This window comes from Chiloscyllium plagiosum, unplaced genomic scaffold, assembly GCF_037043375.1.
Source record: "Chiloscyllium plagiosum isolate Xiang-an unplaced genomic scaffold, Cpla_swu_hap1 HiC_scaffold_16, whole genome shotgun sequence".
Taxonomy (NCBI): Eukaryota; Metazoa; Chordata; class Chondrichthyes; order Orectolobiformes; family Hemiscylliidae; genus Chiloscyllium; species Chiloscyllium plagiosum.
Window position 1 is genome coordinate 17,054,949 of NW_028270154.1, and position 17,704 is coordinate 17,072,652.

Genomic DNA, 17,704 nt, shown 5'->3' on the forward strand with positions numbered 1-17,704 from the left:
CATATGCACTGGTTCAGAAAGGCCTGCACTCCAACAAATGAGTGGTTGGAAGACATTTCTGTAAGCCATCCTACTATTCATTCAGCTGAGCTCATTGCAAGGCACTGCAAATGAATGCAACACAAACTGAGTCATCACTGAAGTGCAAAGAATGGAAATGCTGGTGCCAAAATGTACCAGGTCCAATTCACATAATTAAAGACAAGCAGGGTAGCAGAGTTAGTGTTTCAAGTCCGGTGATCTTTCTGCAGAACTGATGGTAGCTTGGAGAAAATTGTATTTTTTATTCAAACGATACACTGGGTGGAGGAGTTAAGAAGTAAACAATACGTTGAGATACAGCCCAAACCAACCTTTTCTAGCTGGGGTATGTGGAACATTTCTTGTTCCAGGCCTACCCTGGTCCACTCCCACAACTACTTTATCGGTACATCGATGACTATTTCGGTGCGGCTTCATGCTCTCGTCCTGACCTGGAAAAATTCATAAACTTCGCTTCCAGTTTCCATCCCTCCATCACCTTCACCTGGTCCATCTCCGACACTTGCCTTCTTTTCCTTGACCTTTCTGTCTCCATTTCCGGCAATAGTCTATCCACTAATATCCATCACAAGCCCACTGACTCCCACAGCGATCTAGACTACAGCTCTTCTCACCCTACGTCCTGTAAGGACTCTATCCCTTTCTCTCAGCTCCTTCGCCTCCGCCACATTTGTTCCGATGAGGCCACTTTCCAAAGTGGTGCTCTTAATATGTGCTCCTTCTTCTCCAACCTTGGCTTCCCACCTACAGTTGTTGACAGGGCTTTCGACAGCGTGCGGTCCATCTCCAGCGCCATGACCGTCACTCTCTCCCTCCCCTCCCAGAACAAGGAAAGGGTCCCTCTTGTTCTCACTTTTCACCCCACCAGCCTTCACATACAAAGAATAATCCTCTGCTATTTTCGCCAACTCCAACACGATGCCACCACTAAACACATCTTCCCTTCCCTCCCCTGTCTGCATTCCGCAGAGATCATTCCCTCCAGGACAACCTAGTCCACTCCTCCATCACACCTAACACCTCTCCCATCACACACGGCACCTTCCCATCACACCTAACACCTCTCCCATCACACACGGCACCTTCCCATCACACTTACCACCTCTCCCATCACACACGGCACCTTCCCATCACACCTAACACCTCTCCCATCACACACAGCACCTTCCAATCACACCTAACACCTCTCCCATCACACACAGCACCTTCCCATCACACCTACCACCTCTCCCATCACACACGGCACCTTCCCATCACACCTAACACCTCTCCCATCACACACAGCACCTTCCAATCACACCTAACACCTCTCCCATCACACACAGCACCTTCCCATCACACCTACCACCTCTCCCATCACACACGGCACCTTCCCATCACACCTAACACCTCTCCCATCACACACGGCACCTCTCCCATTACACCTAACACCTCTCCTATCACACACGGCACCTTCCCATGCAATCGCAGAAAGTGCAACACCTGCCCCTTTACCTCTTCCATGCTCACCATCCAAGGCCCCAAACACTCATTTCAGATTAAGCAGCGTTTCATTTGTACCTCTTTCAATTTGGTCCATTGCATTCGTTGCTCCCAATTTAGTCTCTTCTATATCGGAGAGACAAAATGCCGACTGGGTGATCGCTTTGCTGAGCACCTTCGGTCTGTACGCAATCAGGTCCCGGACCTTCCCATGGCTTGCCACTTCAACACACAACCCTGCTCCCATGCCCACATGTCTGTCCTTGGCCTGCTGCAATGTTCCAGTGAAGCTCAACGCAAACTGGAGGAATAGCATCTCATCTTCTGACTAGGCACGTTACAGCCTGCCGGTCTCAACATTGAATTCAACAACTTCAGATGATTATGCCATCTCGACCCCTCTGTTTTTATTCTGCTCCGTAATTTTATTTCATTTATTTTATTTACCTTTTTTAAAAATTTTTTCACTGTTCTGTACCTCTTATTTCTTGATTGCCTCTCTTTCTCTCGCTCCCCACTCTCTCATCATCACCTTTTTCCTCTCCTCTTCCCCCCCCTCCCCCCTTTGCTACCCTTCACCCCTGTTTTCCATTTTGCCTCTGCTTCACCCATCCCCCAAATATTTTGTCACAAAGTACTGGCTTCAGTCTTGGTCATTCACAGCTCCTAATCTCCCTTTAATCTCTCTATGCACTGTCATTATCATCTCTTTATTGCTACCTTTGCTTCTGGAGCCATGACTCACCTTCTCTCAGCCTAGTATAAATATCTTCCTATTTCTCCCTTTTTATTAGCTTTGACAAAGGGTCAGTTAGACTCGAAACGTCAGCTCTCTTCTCTCCTTACAGATGCTGCCAGACCTGCTGAGATTTTCCAGCATTTTCTCTTTTGGTTTCTTTTCTAGCTACCATCAGTTCTAACAAAGGGTCACTTGACCCAAAACATTAACTACTTTTTCTCCGCAAACACTGCCAGACCTGATGAACTTTTCCAACAATTTGTGTTTTTGTTTCTGATTTTTGGCATCCAGAGTTCTTACAGTTTTTTTATTGAGACAAAATTACAACTGTTTTAGTCAAAACAGACTTTAACTGTCTCTCTCTCTCTCACTCTCTCTCTCCCAAAGACACACACACAAACATCATGAAAGTGGTGTCTCACACATACAGACCCCTCTGTAAAAACTGACTAGACAATAGCCATCCAGACATGTGAACAGAGGTCATCTTGCCCAAGTGGATCACAATTATTTTGTCATGCATCTGCAGGCAGCCCTCTTCTGAGGGCAGGGTATGATCACATGGTACACTTAATAACCCAATTAGAAGACCCTGATTTGAGATATAGCTGCATTTGGCAAGAACATGGTTCAAGGAGCTGCAAATAAAATGCACCCTTCAATTACTTAGTGGATGTCAGCTGGGAGTGTGACCTAGTCATTCACAGGAAGACATGAAGGAGGATTCATTGTTAGAGTCACCACTCAGTAACAGGTTCTTGTGCAAGGACACACAAGTAATTGGTGTTGTGAGTAAATGCTGCGTTTGGTAACTTAATAAGTGGCAATTGCATTAATGAATGGAACTGCTTTCATCATTGTGCTTTATGTCATTGATAGCAAGATATAGTGAAGAGGAGCTTTGAAGATAGAGAGATCACCTTCCCCCACCACTTTGAAATATATTATTGATCATGACATTAATTATTAGGCCTCTTTTGAAATTAAAGATGATAGGTTTTGACAATCCTTTAGGACAAGTTACACATTTTGTTCTTAATATAATGAATATAATATATAATATAATATATAATCAAAGTTTGTGCGAAGATTTGTAGCTCGGGTGCTCGTTGTTGTGGTTCTGTTCGCTGAGCTGGAAGTTTTTGTTGCAAACGTTTCCTCCCCTGGCTAGGCGACATCATCAGTGCTTGGGAGCCTCCTGCGAAGCGCTTCTTTGATGTTTCCTCCGGTGTTTATAGTGGTCTGTCCCTGCCGCTTCCGGTTGTCAGTTTCAGCTGTCCGCTGTAGTGGTTGGTATATTGGGTCCAGGTCGATGTGTTTGTTGATGGAGTTTGTGGATGAATGCCATGCCTCTAGGAATTCCCTGGCTGTTCTCTGTCTGGCTTGCCCTATGATAGTAGTGTTGTCCCAGTCGAATTCATGTTGCTTGTTGTCTGCGTGTGTGGCTACTAAGGATAGCTGGTCGTGTCGTTTCGTGACTAGTTGATGTTCATGTATGCGGATTGTTAGCTGTCTTCCTGTTTGTCCTATATAGTGTTTAATGCAGTCCTTGCATGGAATTTTGTACACTACATTCGTCTTGCTCATGTTGGGTATCGGGTCCTTCGTTCTGGTGAGTTGTTGTCTGAGCGTGGCTGTTGGTTTGTGTGCCGTTATGAGTCCTAGGGGTCGCAGTAGTCTGGCAGTCAGTTCCGGGATGCTCCTGATGTATGGTAGTGTGGCTAGTCCTTTTGGTTGTGGTATGTCCTCGTTCCGTGGTCTTTCTCTTAGGCATCTGCTGATGAAGTTGTGCGGGTATCCGTTTTTGGCGAATACCTTGTATAGGTGTTCCTCTTCTTCTTTTTGCAGTCCTGCTGTACTGCAGTGTGTTGTGGCCCTTTTGAATAGTGTCCTGATGCAGCTTCGTTTGTGTGTGTTGGGGTGGTTACTTTCATAGTTTAGGACTTGGTCTGTGTGTGTGGCTTTCCTGTATACTCTTGTAGTGAATTCTCCGTCTGGTGTTCTCTGTACCATCACGTCTAGGAATGGGAGTTGGCTATCCTTTTCTTCTTCTCTCGTGAATCGGATTCCTGTGAGTGTGGCGTTGATGATCCGGTGTGTTTTTTCTATTTCCGTGTTTTTAATTATTCCAAACGTGTCATCGACATATCTGACCCAGAGTTTGGGTTGAATTTGTGTTAGGACTGTTTGTTCTACCCTTTGCATAACTGCCTCTGCTATGAGTCCCGAGATTGGTGATCCCATGGGTGTTCCGTTGATTTGTTCGTATATCTGGTTGTTGAATGTGAAGTGTGAGGCACAAGTCCAGTAGTTTAAGTATGCCGTCTTTATTGATAGGTTCAGCGTCCTGTTTTCTGTTCTGTATGTCCAGTAGGTTGGCTATTGTTTCTCTGGCTAGGGTTTTGTCAATCGAAGTGAACAGTGCCATCACGTCGAATGATATCATGGTTTCTTCTTTGTCTATGTGTATATTTCTGATGATGTCCAAGAATTCCTGTGTTGATTGTATAGAGTGTTTAGATCCGCTGACCAGGTGTTTCAGTTTCTGTTGTAGTTCTTTGGCCAGTTTGTATGATGTGGGATGTCTGGTTTGTGTACTTTAGGTAATCCATAGAATCTGGGGCTATTGTTGCTTTCCGGTTTCATTCTTTGTAGGTCAGCTCTGGTTATCTGTCCGTTTTTTTGTAGATTCCTTAGTGTGTTATTTATCCTATTGGTGAGCTGTGGGGTGGGGTCAAACTCCCTCTTTTGGTAGGTGTTGGTATCTTCAAGTAGTTGTTGTGCTTTTTGGATGTAATCAGATTTATCTAGGATGACCGTCATTCTGCCTTTATCTGCTGGTAGTATGATTATGTTCTTATGATTATGAGAAAGACCACGGAACGAGGACATACCACAACCAAAAGGACTAGCCACACTACCATACATCAGGAGCATCTCGGAACTGACTGCCAGACTACTGCGACCCCTAGGACTCATAACGGCACACAAACCAACAGCCACGCTCAGACAACAACTCACCAGAACGAAGGACCCGATATAGGACACTATATAGGACAAACAGGAAGACAGCTAACAATCCGCATACATGAACATCAACTAGCCACGAAACGACACGACCAGCTATCCTTAGTAGCCACACATGCAGACAACAAGCAACATGAATTCGACTGGGACAACACTACTATCATAGGGCAAGCCAGACAGAGAACAGCCAGGGAATTCCTAGAGGCATGGCATTCATCCACAAACTCCATCAACAAACACATCGACCTGGATCCAATATACCAACCAATCCAGTGGACAGCTGAAACTGACAACCGGAAGCGGCAGGGACAGACCACTATAAACACCGGAGGAAACATCAAAGAAGCGCTTCGCAGGAGGCTCCCAAGCACTGATGATGTCGCCTAGCCAGGGGACGAAACGTTTGCAACAAAAACTTCCAGCTTGGCGAACAGAACCACAACAATAATATATAATATAATGAATATAATATAATGAAGATAATACATTTTAATACTATTCACTAAGGAATATCTATTAGCAATGACATGAGAGAAAGATCCTTTGTACTTCAAAGAGAATTAAGGCACCTTTCACAGTGTCTGAGAGATCTTGGTATTGTTTCTGACTACTCTGACAGTCAGCACTCACACAGCATTGCACAGAGATGTCACTCTGTCGTACATGGTCAAATGAGCGTAGTGTGTCTTTAAACTCTCGGCTGTCCTGACACAGAAATGCACATTCCCTATGCCATTGCCACTTATTAATCCACCAAACATCAGCATCATTCCCAAGGCTAAAACATACATAGAAATAAAACAAACAACTCTGGCTGCCAAAGATCTGATACAAAATCGGAAGTTACTCTTTGTCAGAACTTCTGAAAAAATCATACTGAACCCAAAATGTTAACATTGGGTTTCTCTGCACAGATACTGCCAGACCTGCTGAGTCTTTCTAACACATTGTGCTTTTTGTAAAGCATGCATAATTGTCTATTTGAAACCACATAATCAAATGATACTACAATTCTAGCCCAAAGCATTAAGCGGTTTGATGTCACATAGGTACGCGGTTACATATGGCAAATTTGCAAGACTGTGCAAAATGTCACAGGGAGCAGTAGAGCTTTGAATTAATACCATACGAACTGGTTCAGAAAGGCCTGCACTCCAACATATGAGTAGTTGGAAGACATTTTTGTAAGCCATCCTACTGTTTATTTAGCTGAGCTCATTGCAAGGCACTGCAATGAATGCAACACAAACTGAGACATCACTTAAGTTAAAAGAATGGAAAGGCTGGTGCCAACATGTACTGGGTCCAGTTCACACAATTAAAGACAAGCAGGGTAGCAGAGTTAGTGTTTCAAGTCCCTTGACCTTTCTGCAGGACTGATGGTAGCTCGCAGAAAATTGTATTTTATGCAAATGATAGGCTGAGTGGAGGAGTTAAGGATTAAACAATAAGGGGAGATAGAGCCAAAACCAACCTTTTCCTAGCTACCATCGCTTCTGACAAAGGGTCACATGACCCAAAACATTATCTAATTTCTCTCCACAGGCACTGCCAGATCTGATGAACCTTTCCATCAATTTGTGTTTTTGTTTCTGATTTTTGGCATCCAGAATTCTTACAGTTTTCTTTATTGGGACAAAATTACAACTGTTTTAGTCAAAACAGACTTTAACTATCTCTCTCTCTCTCTCAAAGACACACACACACACACAAACATCATGAAAGTAACATCTCACATATACAGACCCCTCTGTAAAAACTGACTAGATAATAGCCATAGGAGTAAGTGAGGACTGCAGATGCTGGAGATCAGAGTTGAAAATGTGTTGCTGGAAAAGCGCAGCAGGTCAGGCAGCATCCAAGGAGCAGGAGAATCGACGTTTCGGGCATGAGCCCTTATTCAGGAATAGTCATCCAAATATGTGAACAGAGGTCATCTTGCCCAAGTGGATCACAATTATTTTGTCATGCATCTGCAGGCAGCCCTCTTCTGAGGGCAGGGTATGATCACATGGTGCGCTTAATAACCCAATTAGAAGACCCTGATTTGAGATGTAGCTGCATTTGGCAAGAACATGGTTCAAGGGGCTGCAAATAAAATGCAACCTTCAAGGACATAGTGGATGCGGCTGGGAGTGTGACCTGGTCAATCACAGGAAGACATGAAGGAGGATTCATTGTTAGAGTCACCACTCAGCAACAGGCTCTTGTGCAAGGACACACAAGTAATTGGTGTTGTGAGTAAATGCTGATGTTTGGTGGATTAATAAGTGGCAATGGCATTAATGAGTGGAATTGCTTTTATCGTTGTGCTTTATGTCATTGATAGCAAGGTATAGTGAAGAGGAGCTTTGAAGATAGAGAGATCACCTTCCCCCACCACTTTGGTTTACATTATTTTCATGACTTTAATTATTAGGTGTCTTTTGAAATTGAAGATGATAAGTTTTGAAAATCCTTTAGGACAAGTTACACATTTTGATCTAGATATGTTTTACACAGTTAATAATGAAGATAATATATTTTAATACTATTCACTAAGTAATAAATATTAGCAATGGCATGAGGGAAGGATCCTTTGTATTTCAAAGGGTATTAAAGCACCTTTCACAATGTCTGAGAAGTCTTGGCTTTCTTTCTGACTACTCTGACAGTCAGCACTCACACAGCATTGCACAGAAATATCACTCTGTCATACATGGTCAAATGCACAAACTCTCGGCTGTCCTGACACAGAAACACATGTTCCCAATGCTAGCACAAGGCTAAAGCATACATAGAAATAAAACAAAGAACTCTGGCTGACGAAGATCTGATACAAAATCGGAAGTTACTCTTTGTCAGAACTCCTGAAGAAGTCATACTGAACACAAAATGTTAACATTGGGTTTCTCTGCACAGATATTGCCAGACCTGCTGAGTTTTCTCTAGCACATTGTGCTTTTTGTATAGGATATATAATTGTCTATTTGAAACCACATAATCAAATTATACTACAATTCTAGTCCAAAGCATGTAGCGGTTTGATATCACATAGATACCACGGTTGCATATGGCAAATTAGCAAGACTGTGCAAAACTGTCTTGCAAATTAGCAAGACTGTGCTGCCTCACAGCGCCAGAGACCTGGGTTCAATTCCCGACTCAGGCGACTGACTGTGTGGAGTTTGCACATTCTCCCCGTGTCTGCGTGGGTTTCCTCCGGGTGCTCCGGTTTCCTTCCACAGTCCAAAGATGTGCAGGTCAGGTGAATTGGCCATGCTAAATCGCCCGTAGTGTTAGGTTAAAGGGATAAATGTAGGGGTATGGGTGGGTTGCGCTTCGGCGGGTCGGTGTGGACTTGTTGGGCCGAAGGGCCTGTTTCCACACTGTAAGTAATCTAATCTAATCTAAAATGTCAAAGAGTGGAGTAAAGCTTTGAATTAATACTGTATAAACCAAAGGCCTGCACGCCAACAAATGAGTGGTGGGAAGACCTTTCTGTTAGCTATCCTTCTATTTATTCAGTTGAGCTCATTGCAAGGCACTGCAAATGAATGCAACACAAATTGAAACATTATTCAAGTTCAAAGAATGGAAGTGCTGGCCCCAAAATGTACCGGATCCAGTTCACACAATTAAAAACAATCTGGGTAACACCCTTAAGCGAGGTGCGAGATATATTGCTAAATGTTGTGAAATATATGAAGGTAAATAACTCACGCATTGTTAATCTTAAGAGCAAATCTGTTGTGCCTGTTGAAATCAATAAAAATATCTTACCATTAACTGCCAGTTTGTGCATGATATGAAATTTTAGCATAGTCCCATTAAATACAAGGCAGGTCCAGCTTCTGTTCTGTTGTCCAATTTTTGGAATAAACAGTGACAGACTGTTGTTTCCTTCACTGGAGAGATTGAAACTTTTTTCTTTCACAAGAACTTTCCTGCCATTATCCATCCAAGCAAGCCTTGTTGCACTACAGGCTTGAGAAACAGAACATTGAAGTTCAACATTGTCTCCTTCAGTCAGAGGGCAAGAGGGGACCACTGTCACTGTAACAAAAAGAAATTACATTTTCAGTAAGAAGAATTTCACAACAGTTTAGCCTTACAATCTCTATTTTTTGTACTAAACTAATTCAATGATTGTTTCAGCCAAGTTCAGTACCATGATGATGACCTCAACTGGGACCTTGGGTTCATGTCACACTACAGGTGACCCACTACACTACACACACATACATACACACACACATGCGCGCCTACCCATACATACTCACACAGTCATGCAGATCCTTTCTCATACACACGCTCTCAAATACATACCCATACATCCCCCACACTCGCACACACCCTCTCACGGGCTTATACTCCATCACACTCATGCACACACTGTACCAAACATGCACACACATGCATACACACACTCTCATGTGCACTCACGCTCACATGCATACGCTCGCATACACACATTCCCCCTCTCCCCTCGTAAGCACACGCATATACACACATACACACACACACACACATCTATCCAGTGAATTTGCATTTGCAGATACACTCTATTTTTGCTGAAAAAGCACACAACCTGCTGATAGTCAATGCAGACAGTCAATCCAAATAACATTTTATAAATTCCTATTTTGGAAGTAGAATCAATCTGACTCAAGACTGAGATACAGACAGACTCTAACTTTATATTTTTAATACATGGTCTGAGCTGAGATATCACCTTTTTAAATAAAGCTTTAAGTTATCTCGAGAATGTGATTTTAAAAAGTTCAGGGATTTACATATTAATGAAACAAAACCTGTAACCCATTCTAAAGTTGAAAGACTTAACAGCAACATAGGTTTGTTCAATATATCATTTTAATTGCTTGGCACTGTGATCTTTTGTTATAAATTCTATGTTTTATGATCCTGCCATACTAGTTACATGATGCAGGAGCAGCACTCCTAAATCTAGTACTTCCAAATAAACCTGTTTGTCTATAATCTGGTGTTCTGTGATTTTTAACATAATTTGAAACCTCTTGGATAATAGCCTTTTGTCATATTTTGGCTCTAGATCTCTCATCCGTTCTCAATATTGCATTTGTTAGCAGTTACGTGCAATTATTTTCATGATCAATGTCATATATTAGAGATATTGCTGATGGTGAGGGCTGCAGCTATCAATGCTGACACTTGACAGAGTTTAAGAATTTCAACTCGGTTCATGTGGTCATGACCTGGTGAAAGGAATTGGCTTCTTTTTTTTAACCTTTTTTCAGTCAATTGCAACAACTGTTTTTATTTGTTTTGATAATGCAGCTATCACGTGTCATTCCTTTTGCCTTTAGTACTAGCCTGAATTGTGAAGAGACTTCAAAATGAGTTGCATTGGCTATTAAAAAGAAACTGAGATATTTGGTGGTAATGGGAAGTTATCACTTATGAATGAAAGATTTCTTTTACTGCTATAACCACACAACAGACCTGGAGTGTCCCTACAGAAACAATAGAAATGTACATTGCTGCTATTCTCATAGGGTTTAATCTGCCAGTGTCCCACTGGAGATACCACAGGAGGCTGATGGAGCTTGTGATTTACTTTAGCCCGGCTGTGGCGAAATTCTTGGACATACCTTGGATAGTGATCAGTTTGATTTTCACTGCTTCCAATGTGTCCATGGTACATGTGTAAGTTCCTGCGTCTTCAAACTGTACAGGAAAAACCTGTAGAGGAAAGCTCATCCCATTAAAATGTTGCTGGATGACTCGATTCTGAATCTTTGAGATGCTTTCATTCCTTTTGTCTTTATTATCAGAAGATATCACCTTAATTCTTCTTTGATTGTAAATTTCCAAAGTCCACATGGACAAATTGTACTGCGACTTACATCTACAGTTCAGGTTCAGTGAATTATTGTCCAAAATTGGCCAATAACTTGTATACTGCCGACCAAAATCAGCTGAAATAGACAGAGATGAACAAAGAATCAAAGAAACATGGACAAACGGGGCTTCAACCATTTGTTGTCATTGCCAGTAAAAAAGAAATAGCTTTAAAAATATTCCACATATTCAGTGAGGTGGGAGCACCTAGTAAAGCATCTAGTACAAGATAAAAGGGACAAGTGCAGTTGACAAGATAGGAGAGAGAAAGAGAAAGAGAGAGAGAGAGAGAAAACATGCCTTGCACAATAGGTTTGGGCTTTGATTTCTACCCACTGTAAAGAATCCACAATAAATAATAGCATTAATTTCAGGTGTATTACAACACCTGTCTCAAAGAAGTACATGAAATTCTGAATTCCATGAGATTCCCACTGGTGAACAACAAATCACACTTAGAACAAGCACAATGTTGGATAGCAGCAGATGCACAAAATAGACTGTTCGCAATGGCAGTATTGTGGCCACAAATTCTAACAATGCTTACAATTACTCTTCATCTCATTTACCCTTTCGTTCCAGTTGACCTGGTGCTCTCTCTCTTGCAAAGCAGGACCTAATCCAAAATCACTATCACTACATGCACCAAAACTAACACTGACATCATTGCGAACAACCTGATCAGGATCACTGCAACTAGTAACATCATCAGCATTTGTAACAAAGCCATCAATAAAGCCAGTACCAGAAACAACACCATTACCAGAACCTGAACAAGCACCAAAGGACAAACAGAAGAACTAGTACCAACATCGAAGTGAACCCTCAAACTAACACCAGCACCGGCTGCAGAAATAGTATCAGAACCCAAACCAGCATCAACATCAGAACAAACACCAGTACCAACACCTGAATTAACATTAACATCAGAACAATGTCAATACCAATCTCTGAATTAACATCAACATCAGAACACATCCCAACACCAATGTCAGAAGTAACATTGACAATAGAACAAATGCCAGTTAGCAACACTAACACTCGACCAAGCATCAACTTCAGAAACATTACGAGCATCTGATCTATGGGCTCTATCACAGCAATTGCAGTAATCGCCTCCTGATACTCCTGTTCGCCTGCACATGGTAAGATGGAACATCTTTCATCTCATTCTAATTTCATTGGCACAAAAGCCAATTCAAGATTGGTGCAAAAATATAGCTTGTTTACTGATTTAAGCGCACCAATCAGGAGACAGATTTTTTTCAATCTTCCAGGAATAGTGAGTTTTTAGTTTTCAGAGAGGTCTTCACATTACACAAATAGAAAGATGGAATTGCAGGGAGGTTTCAGCATGTTTGTGGGATTTGGTATGTAGATCACATTGAGGCACTGCATGTAAAAGATACTCTTCAGAAACAATTATACTTTAATGATTAATATTTATTTGTGGCAAGATGGCAGCAGAGTAGAACACCCCACCTGGAGCTCCGCTGCTCCATCTGTTCTATTTCTTTCTTTTAATTTCCATCATTGTAGCAGTCCCCAGAACAGCACCAGGGAAGCTGCCTTCAGAGCAGCATGAAGGAAAGCTTGTCCTGGAGCAGCAAGGGGAAGCATGTCCTGGAGCACTGCAAGGGGAAATGTGTCACAGAGCAGCACAAGGGAAAGTGTGTCCCAGAATACCATGAATTGAAGGGTGTCCCGGTGTAGACTGAGGCAAAGCATGTCCCAGAGAACAGTGAGAGAATGCACGTCACGGAGCAGAGAGAGGAAGTGTGTCCCAGAGTAGTGGGGGGAAATGTGTCCCAGAGAGGTGAGGGGAAGCATGTCCTGGAGCGGGGGGGGGGAAGCGTGTCCCAGAGCAGTGCAAGGAAGCATGTTCCAGAGCAATGAGGGGAAGCGTATCCCAGAGCAGTGAGGGGAAGCGTGTTCTGGAGCAGTGAGAGGAAGCGTATCCCAGAGCAGTGAGAGGAAGCGTGTTCTGGAGCAGTGAGAGGAAGCGTATCCCAGAGCAGTGAGGGGAAGCTTGTCCTGGAGCAGAGTGAAAGCATGTCCCAGAGCAGTGAGATGAAGCATATCCCAAAGCAGTGAGGGGAAGCGTGTCCCAGAGCAGTGAAGGGAAGCATATCCCAGAGCAGTGAGGGGAAGCGTGTCCCAGAGCAGTAGGTGGAAGCGTGTCCCAGAGCAGTGAGAAGAAGCGTGTCCCAGAGCAGTGAGAGGAAGGTGCCCCAGAGCAGTGAGAGGAAGCGTTTCCCAAAGCAGTGAGGGGAAGTGTGTCCCGGAGCAGTGAGAGGAAGTTTGTCCCGGAGCAGTGAGAAGAAGCTTGTCCTCGAGCAGTGAGAGGAAGCGTGTCCCGGAGCAATGAGAAGAAGCGTGCCGCAGAGCAGAGAGAGGAAGCGTGTCCCAGAGCAGTGAGAAGAAGCATGTCCCGGAGCAGAGAGGGGAAGCTTGTCCTGGAGCAGTGAGAGGAAGTGTGTCCCAGAGCAGTGAGAGGAAGCGTGTCCCAGAGCAGTGAGAGGAAGCGTGTCCCTGAGCAGTGAGAGGAAGCGTGTCCTAGAGCAGTGAGGGGAAGCTTGTCCTCGAGCAGTGAGAGGAAGCTTATCCCAGAGCAGTGAGGGGAAGCTTGTCCCGGAGCAGTGAGTGGATGCGTGTCCCAGAGCAGTGAGAGGAAGCATGACCCAGAGCAGTGAGAGGAAGCATATCCCAGAGCAGTGAGGGGAAGCTTGTCCTCGAGCAGTGAGAGGAAGCTTATCCCAGAACAGTGAGAGGAAGCTTATCCCAGAACAGTGAGAGGAAGCATGTCCCAGAGCAGTGAGAGGAAGCATATCCCAGAGCAATGAGAGGAAGCTTGTCCCAGAGCAGTGAGAGGAAGCATATCCCAGAGCAATGAGAGGAAGCTTGTCGTGGAGCAGTGAGAGGAAGGGTATCCCAGAGCAGTGAGAGGAAGCGGGTCCTAGAGCAGTGAGGGGAAGCTTGTCCTCGAGCAGTGACAGGAAGCTTATCCCAGAGCAGTGAGGGGAAGCTTGTCCCAGAGCAGTGAGAGGAAGCGTGTCCCTGAGCAGTGAGAGAAAGCGTATCCCAGAGCAGTGAGGGGAAGTTTGTCCCAGAGCAGTGAGAGGAAGCATGACCCAGAGCAGTGAGAGGAAGCGTGTCCCAGAGCAATGAGAGGAAGCGTGTCCTAGAGCAGTGAGAGGAAGCGTGTCCCAGAGCAGTGAGAGGAAGCGTGTCCCAGAGCAGTGAGAGGAAGCGTGTCCCAGAGCAGTGAGAGGAAGCGTGTCCTAGAGCAGTGAGAGGAAGCGTGTCCCAGAGCAGTGAGAGGAAGCATGTCCCAGAGCAATGAGAGGAAGCGTGTCCTAGAGCAGTGAGAGGAAGCGTATCCCAGAGAGTGAGAGGAAGCATGACCCAGAGCAGTGAGGGGAAGCTTGTCCCGGAGCAGTGAGTGGATGCGTGTCCCAGAGCAGTGAGAGGAAGCGTGTCCCAGAGCAGTGAGAGGAATCGTATCCCAGAGCAATGAGAGGAAGCTTGTCCCAGAGCAGTGAGAGGAAGCATATCCCAGAGCAATGAGAGGAAGCGTGTCCCATAGCAGTGAGAGGAAGGGTATCCCAGAGCAGTGAGAGGAAGCGTGTCCTAGAGCAGTGAGGGGAAGCTTGTCCTCGAGCAGTGAGAGGAAGCTTATCCCAGAGCAGTGAGGGGAAGCTTGTCCCAGAGCTGTGAGAGGAAGCGTGTCCCTGAGCAGTGAGAGGAAGCATGACCCAGAGCAGTGAGGGGAAGTTTGTCCCAGAGCAGTGAGAGGAAGCATGACCCAGAGCAGTGAGAGGAAGTGTGTCCCAGAGCAGTGAGAGGAAGCGTTTCCCAGAGCAGTGAGAGGAAGCGTGTCCCAGAGCTGTGAGAGGAAGCGTGTCCCAGAGCAGTGAGAGGAAGCATATCCCAGAGCAGTGAGAGGAAGCGTGTTCCAGAGCAGTGAGAGGAAGCGTATCCCAGAGCAGTGAGAGAAGCGTGGCCCTGAGCAGTGAGAGTAAGCGTGTCCCTGAGCAGTGAGGGGAAGCATGTCCCAGAGCAGTGAGAGGAAGCGTGTCCCAGAGTAGTGAGAGGAAGCGTGCCCCAGAGCAGTGAGAGGAAGCGTGTCCCAGAGCAGTGAGAGGAAGCGTGTCCCAGCGCAGTGAGAGGAAGCGTGTCCCAGAGCAGTGAGAGGAAGCATGTCCCAGAGCAATGAGAGGAAGCATGTCCCAGAGCAGTGAGAGGAAGCGTATCCCAGAGCAGTGAGAGGAAGGGTATCTCAGAGCAGTGAGAGGAAGCGTGTCCCGGAGCAGTGAGAGGAAGCGTGTCCCAGAGCAGTGAGAGGAAGCGTATCCCAGAGCAGTGAGGGGAAGCGTGTCCCGGAGCAGTGAGAGGAAGCGTGTCCCAGAGCAGTGAGAGGAAGCGTGTCCCAGAGCAGTGAGAGGAAGCATGTCCCAGAGCAGTGAGAGGAAGTGTGTCCCAGAGCAGTGAGAAGAAGCGTATCCCAAAGCAGTGAGAGGAAGCATATACCAGAGCAGTGAGAGGAAGCGTGTCCTGGAGCAGTGAGAAGAAGCGTGTGCCAGAGCAGTGAGAGGAAGCTTGTCCCAGAGCAGTGAGAGGAAGCTTGTCCCAGAGCAGTGAGAGGAAGCTTGTCCCAGAGCAGTGAGAGGAAGCTTGTCCCAGAGCAGTGAGAGGAAGCGTATCCCAGAGCAGTGAGAGAAAGCATATCCCAGAGCAGTGAGAGGAAGCATATCCCAGAGCAGTGAGGGGAAGCGTGTCCCAGAGCAGAGTGAAAGCATGTACCAGAGCAGTGAGATGAAGCATATCCCAAAGCAGTGAGAGGAAGCATGTCCCAGAGCAATGAGAGGAAGCGTGTCCCAGAGCAATGAGAGGAAGGGTACCGCAGAGCAGTGAGAGGAAGCATGTCCCAGAGCAGTGAGAGGAAGCGTGTCCTAGAGCAGTGAGAGGAAGCGTATCCCAGAGCAGTGAGAGGAAGCATGACCCAGAGCAGTGAGGGGAAGCTTGTCCCGGAGCAGTGAGTGGATGCGTGTCGCAGAGCAGTGAGAGGAAGCGTGTCCCAGAGCAGTGAGAGGAAGCGTATCCCAGAGCAATGAGAGGAAGCTTGTCCCAGAGCAGTGAGAGGAAGCATATCCCAGAGCAATGAGAGGAAGCGTGTCCCATAGCAGTGAGAGGAAGGGTATCCCAGAGCAGTGAGAGGAAGCGTGACCTAGAGCAGTGAGGGGAAGCTTGTCCTCGAGCAGTGAGAGGAAGCGTGTCCCTGAGCAGTGAGAGGAAGCGTGTCCTAGAGCAGTGAGAGGAAGCATATCCCAGAGCAGTGAGAGGAAGCGTGTTCCAGAGCAGTGAGAGGAAGCGTATCCCAGAGCAGTGAGAGAAGCGTGGCCCTGAGCAGTGAGAGTAAGCGTGTCCCTGAGCAGTGAGGGGAAGCATGTCCCAGAGCAGTGAGAGGAAGCGTGTCCCAGAGAAGTGAGAGGAAGCGTGCCCCAGAGCAGTGAGAGGAAGCGTGTCCCAGAGCAGTGAGAGGAATCGTGTCCCAGCGCAGTGAGAGGAAGCGTGTCCTAGAGCAGTGAGAGGAAGCATGTCCCAGAGCAATGAGAGGAAGCATGTCCCAGAGCAGTGAGAGGAAGCGTATCCCAGAGCAGTGAGAGGAAGGGTATCTCAGAGCAGTGAGAGGAAGCGTGTCCCGGAGCAGTGAGAGGAAGCGTGTCCCAGAGCAGTGAGAGGAAGCGTATCCCAGAGCAGTGAGGGGAAGCGTGTCCCGGAGCAGTGAGAGGAAGCGTGTCCCAGAGCAGTGAGAGGAAGCGTGTCCCAGAGCAGTGAGAGGAAGCATGTCCCAGAGCAGTGAGAGGAAGTGTGTCCCAGAGCAGTGAGAAGAAGCGTATCCCAAAGCAGTGAGAGGAAGCATATACCAGAGCAGTGAGAGGAAGCGTGTCCTGGAGCAGTGAGAAGAAGCGTGTGCCAGAGCAGTGAGAGGAAGCTTGTCCCAGAGCAGTGAGAGGAAGCTTGTCCCAGAGCAGTGAGAGGAAGCTTGTCCCAGAGCAGTGAGAGGAAGCTTGTCCCAGAGCAGTGAGAGGAAGCGTATCCCAGAGCAGTGAGAGAAAGCATATCCCAGAGCAGTGAGAGGAAGCATATCCCAGAGCAGTGAGGGGAAGCGTGTCCCAGAGCAGAGTGAAAGCATGTACCAGAGCAGTGAGATGAAGCATATCCCAGAGCAGTGAGGGGAAGCTTGTCCCGGAGCAGAGTGAAAGCATGTCCCAGAGCAGTGAAATATAGCATATCCCAAAGCAGTGAGAGGAAGCATGTCCCAGAGCAATGAGAGGAAGCGTGTCCCAGAGCAATGAGAGGAAGGGTACCGCAGAGCAGTGAGAGGAAGCATGTCCCAGAGCAGTGAGGGGAAGCTTGTCCCGGAGCAGTGAGTGGATGCGTGTCCCAGAGCAGTGAGAGGAAGCGTGTCCCAGAGCAGTGAGAGGAAGCGTATCCCAGAGCAATGAGAGGAAGCTTGTCCCAGAGCAGTGAGAGGAAGCATATCCCAGA

At 46.2% G+C, this 17,704-nt stretch overlaps 1 protein-coding gene across 4 annotated transcripts in view; it reads right to left on the reverse strand.

The window, feature by feature from the left end:
• Positions 1-17,704, reverse strand: part of LOC148147491 (uncharacterized) — a 188,170-nt gene that overhangs the window by 29,499 nt on the left and 140,967 nt on the right. For 3 of the 4 annotated variants that reach the window (XM_087995178.1, XM_087995177.1, XM_087995175.1), the window contains exons 4-5: positions 10,903-11,229; positions 9,053-9,325 (exon numbers count right to left, since the gene is read on the reverse strand). In XM_087995178.1, coding sequence (XP_087851304.1) covers positions 9,053-9,325; positions 10,903-11,229 — 600 coding nt within the window. The remainder of the gene's footprint in view (positions 1-9,052; positions 9,326-10,902; positions 11,230-17,704) is intronic. The other variant, XM_087995176.1, reaches the window with a different exon arrangement.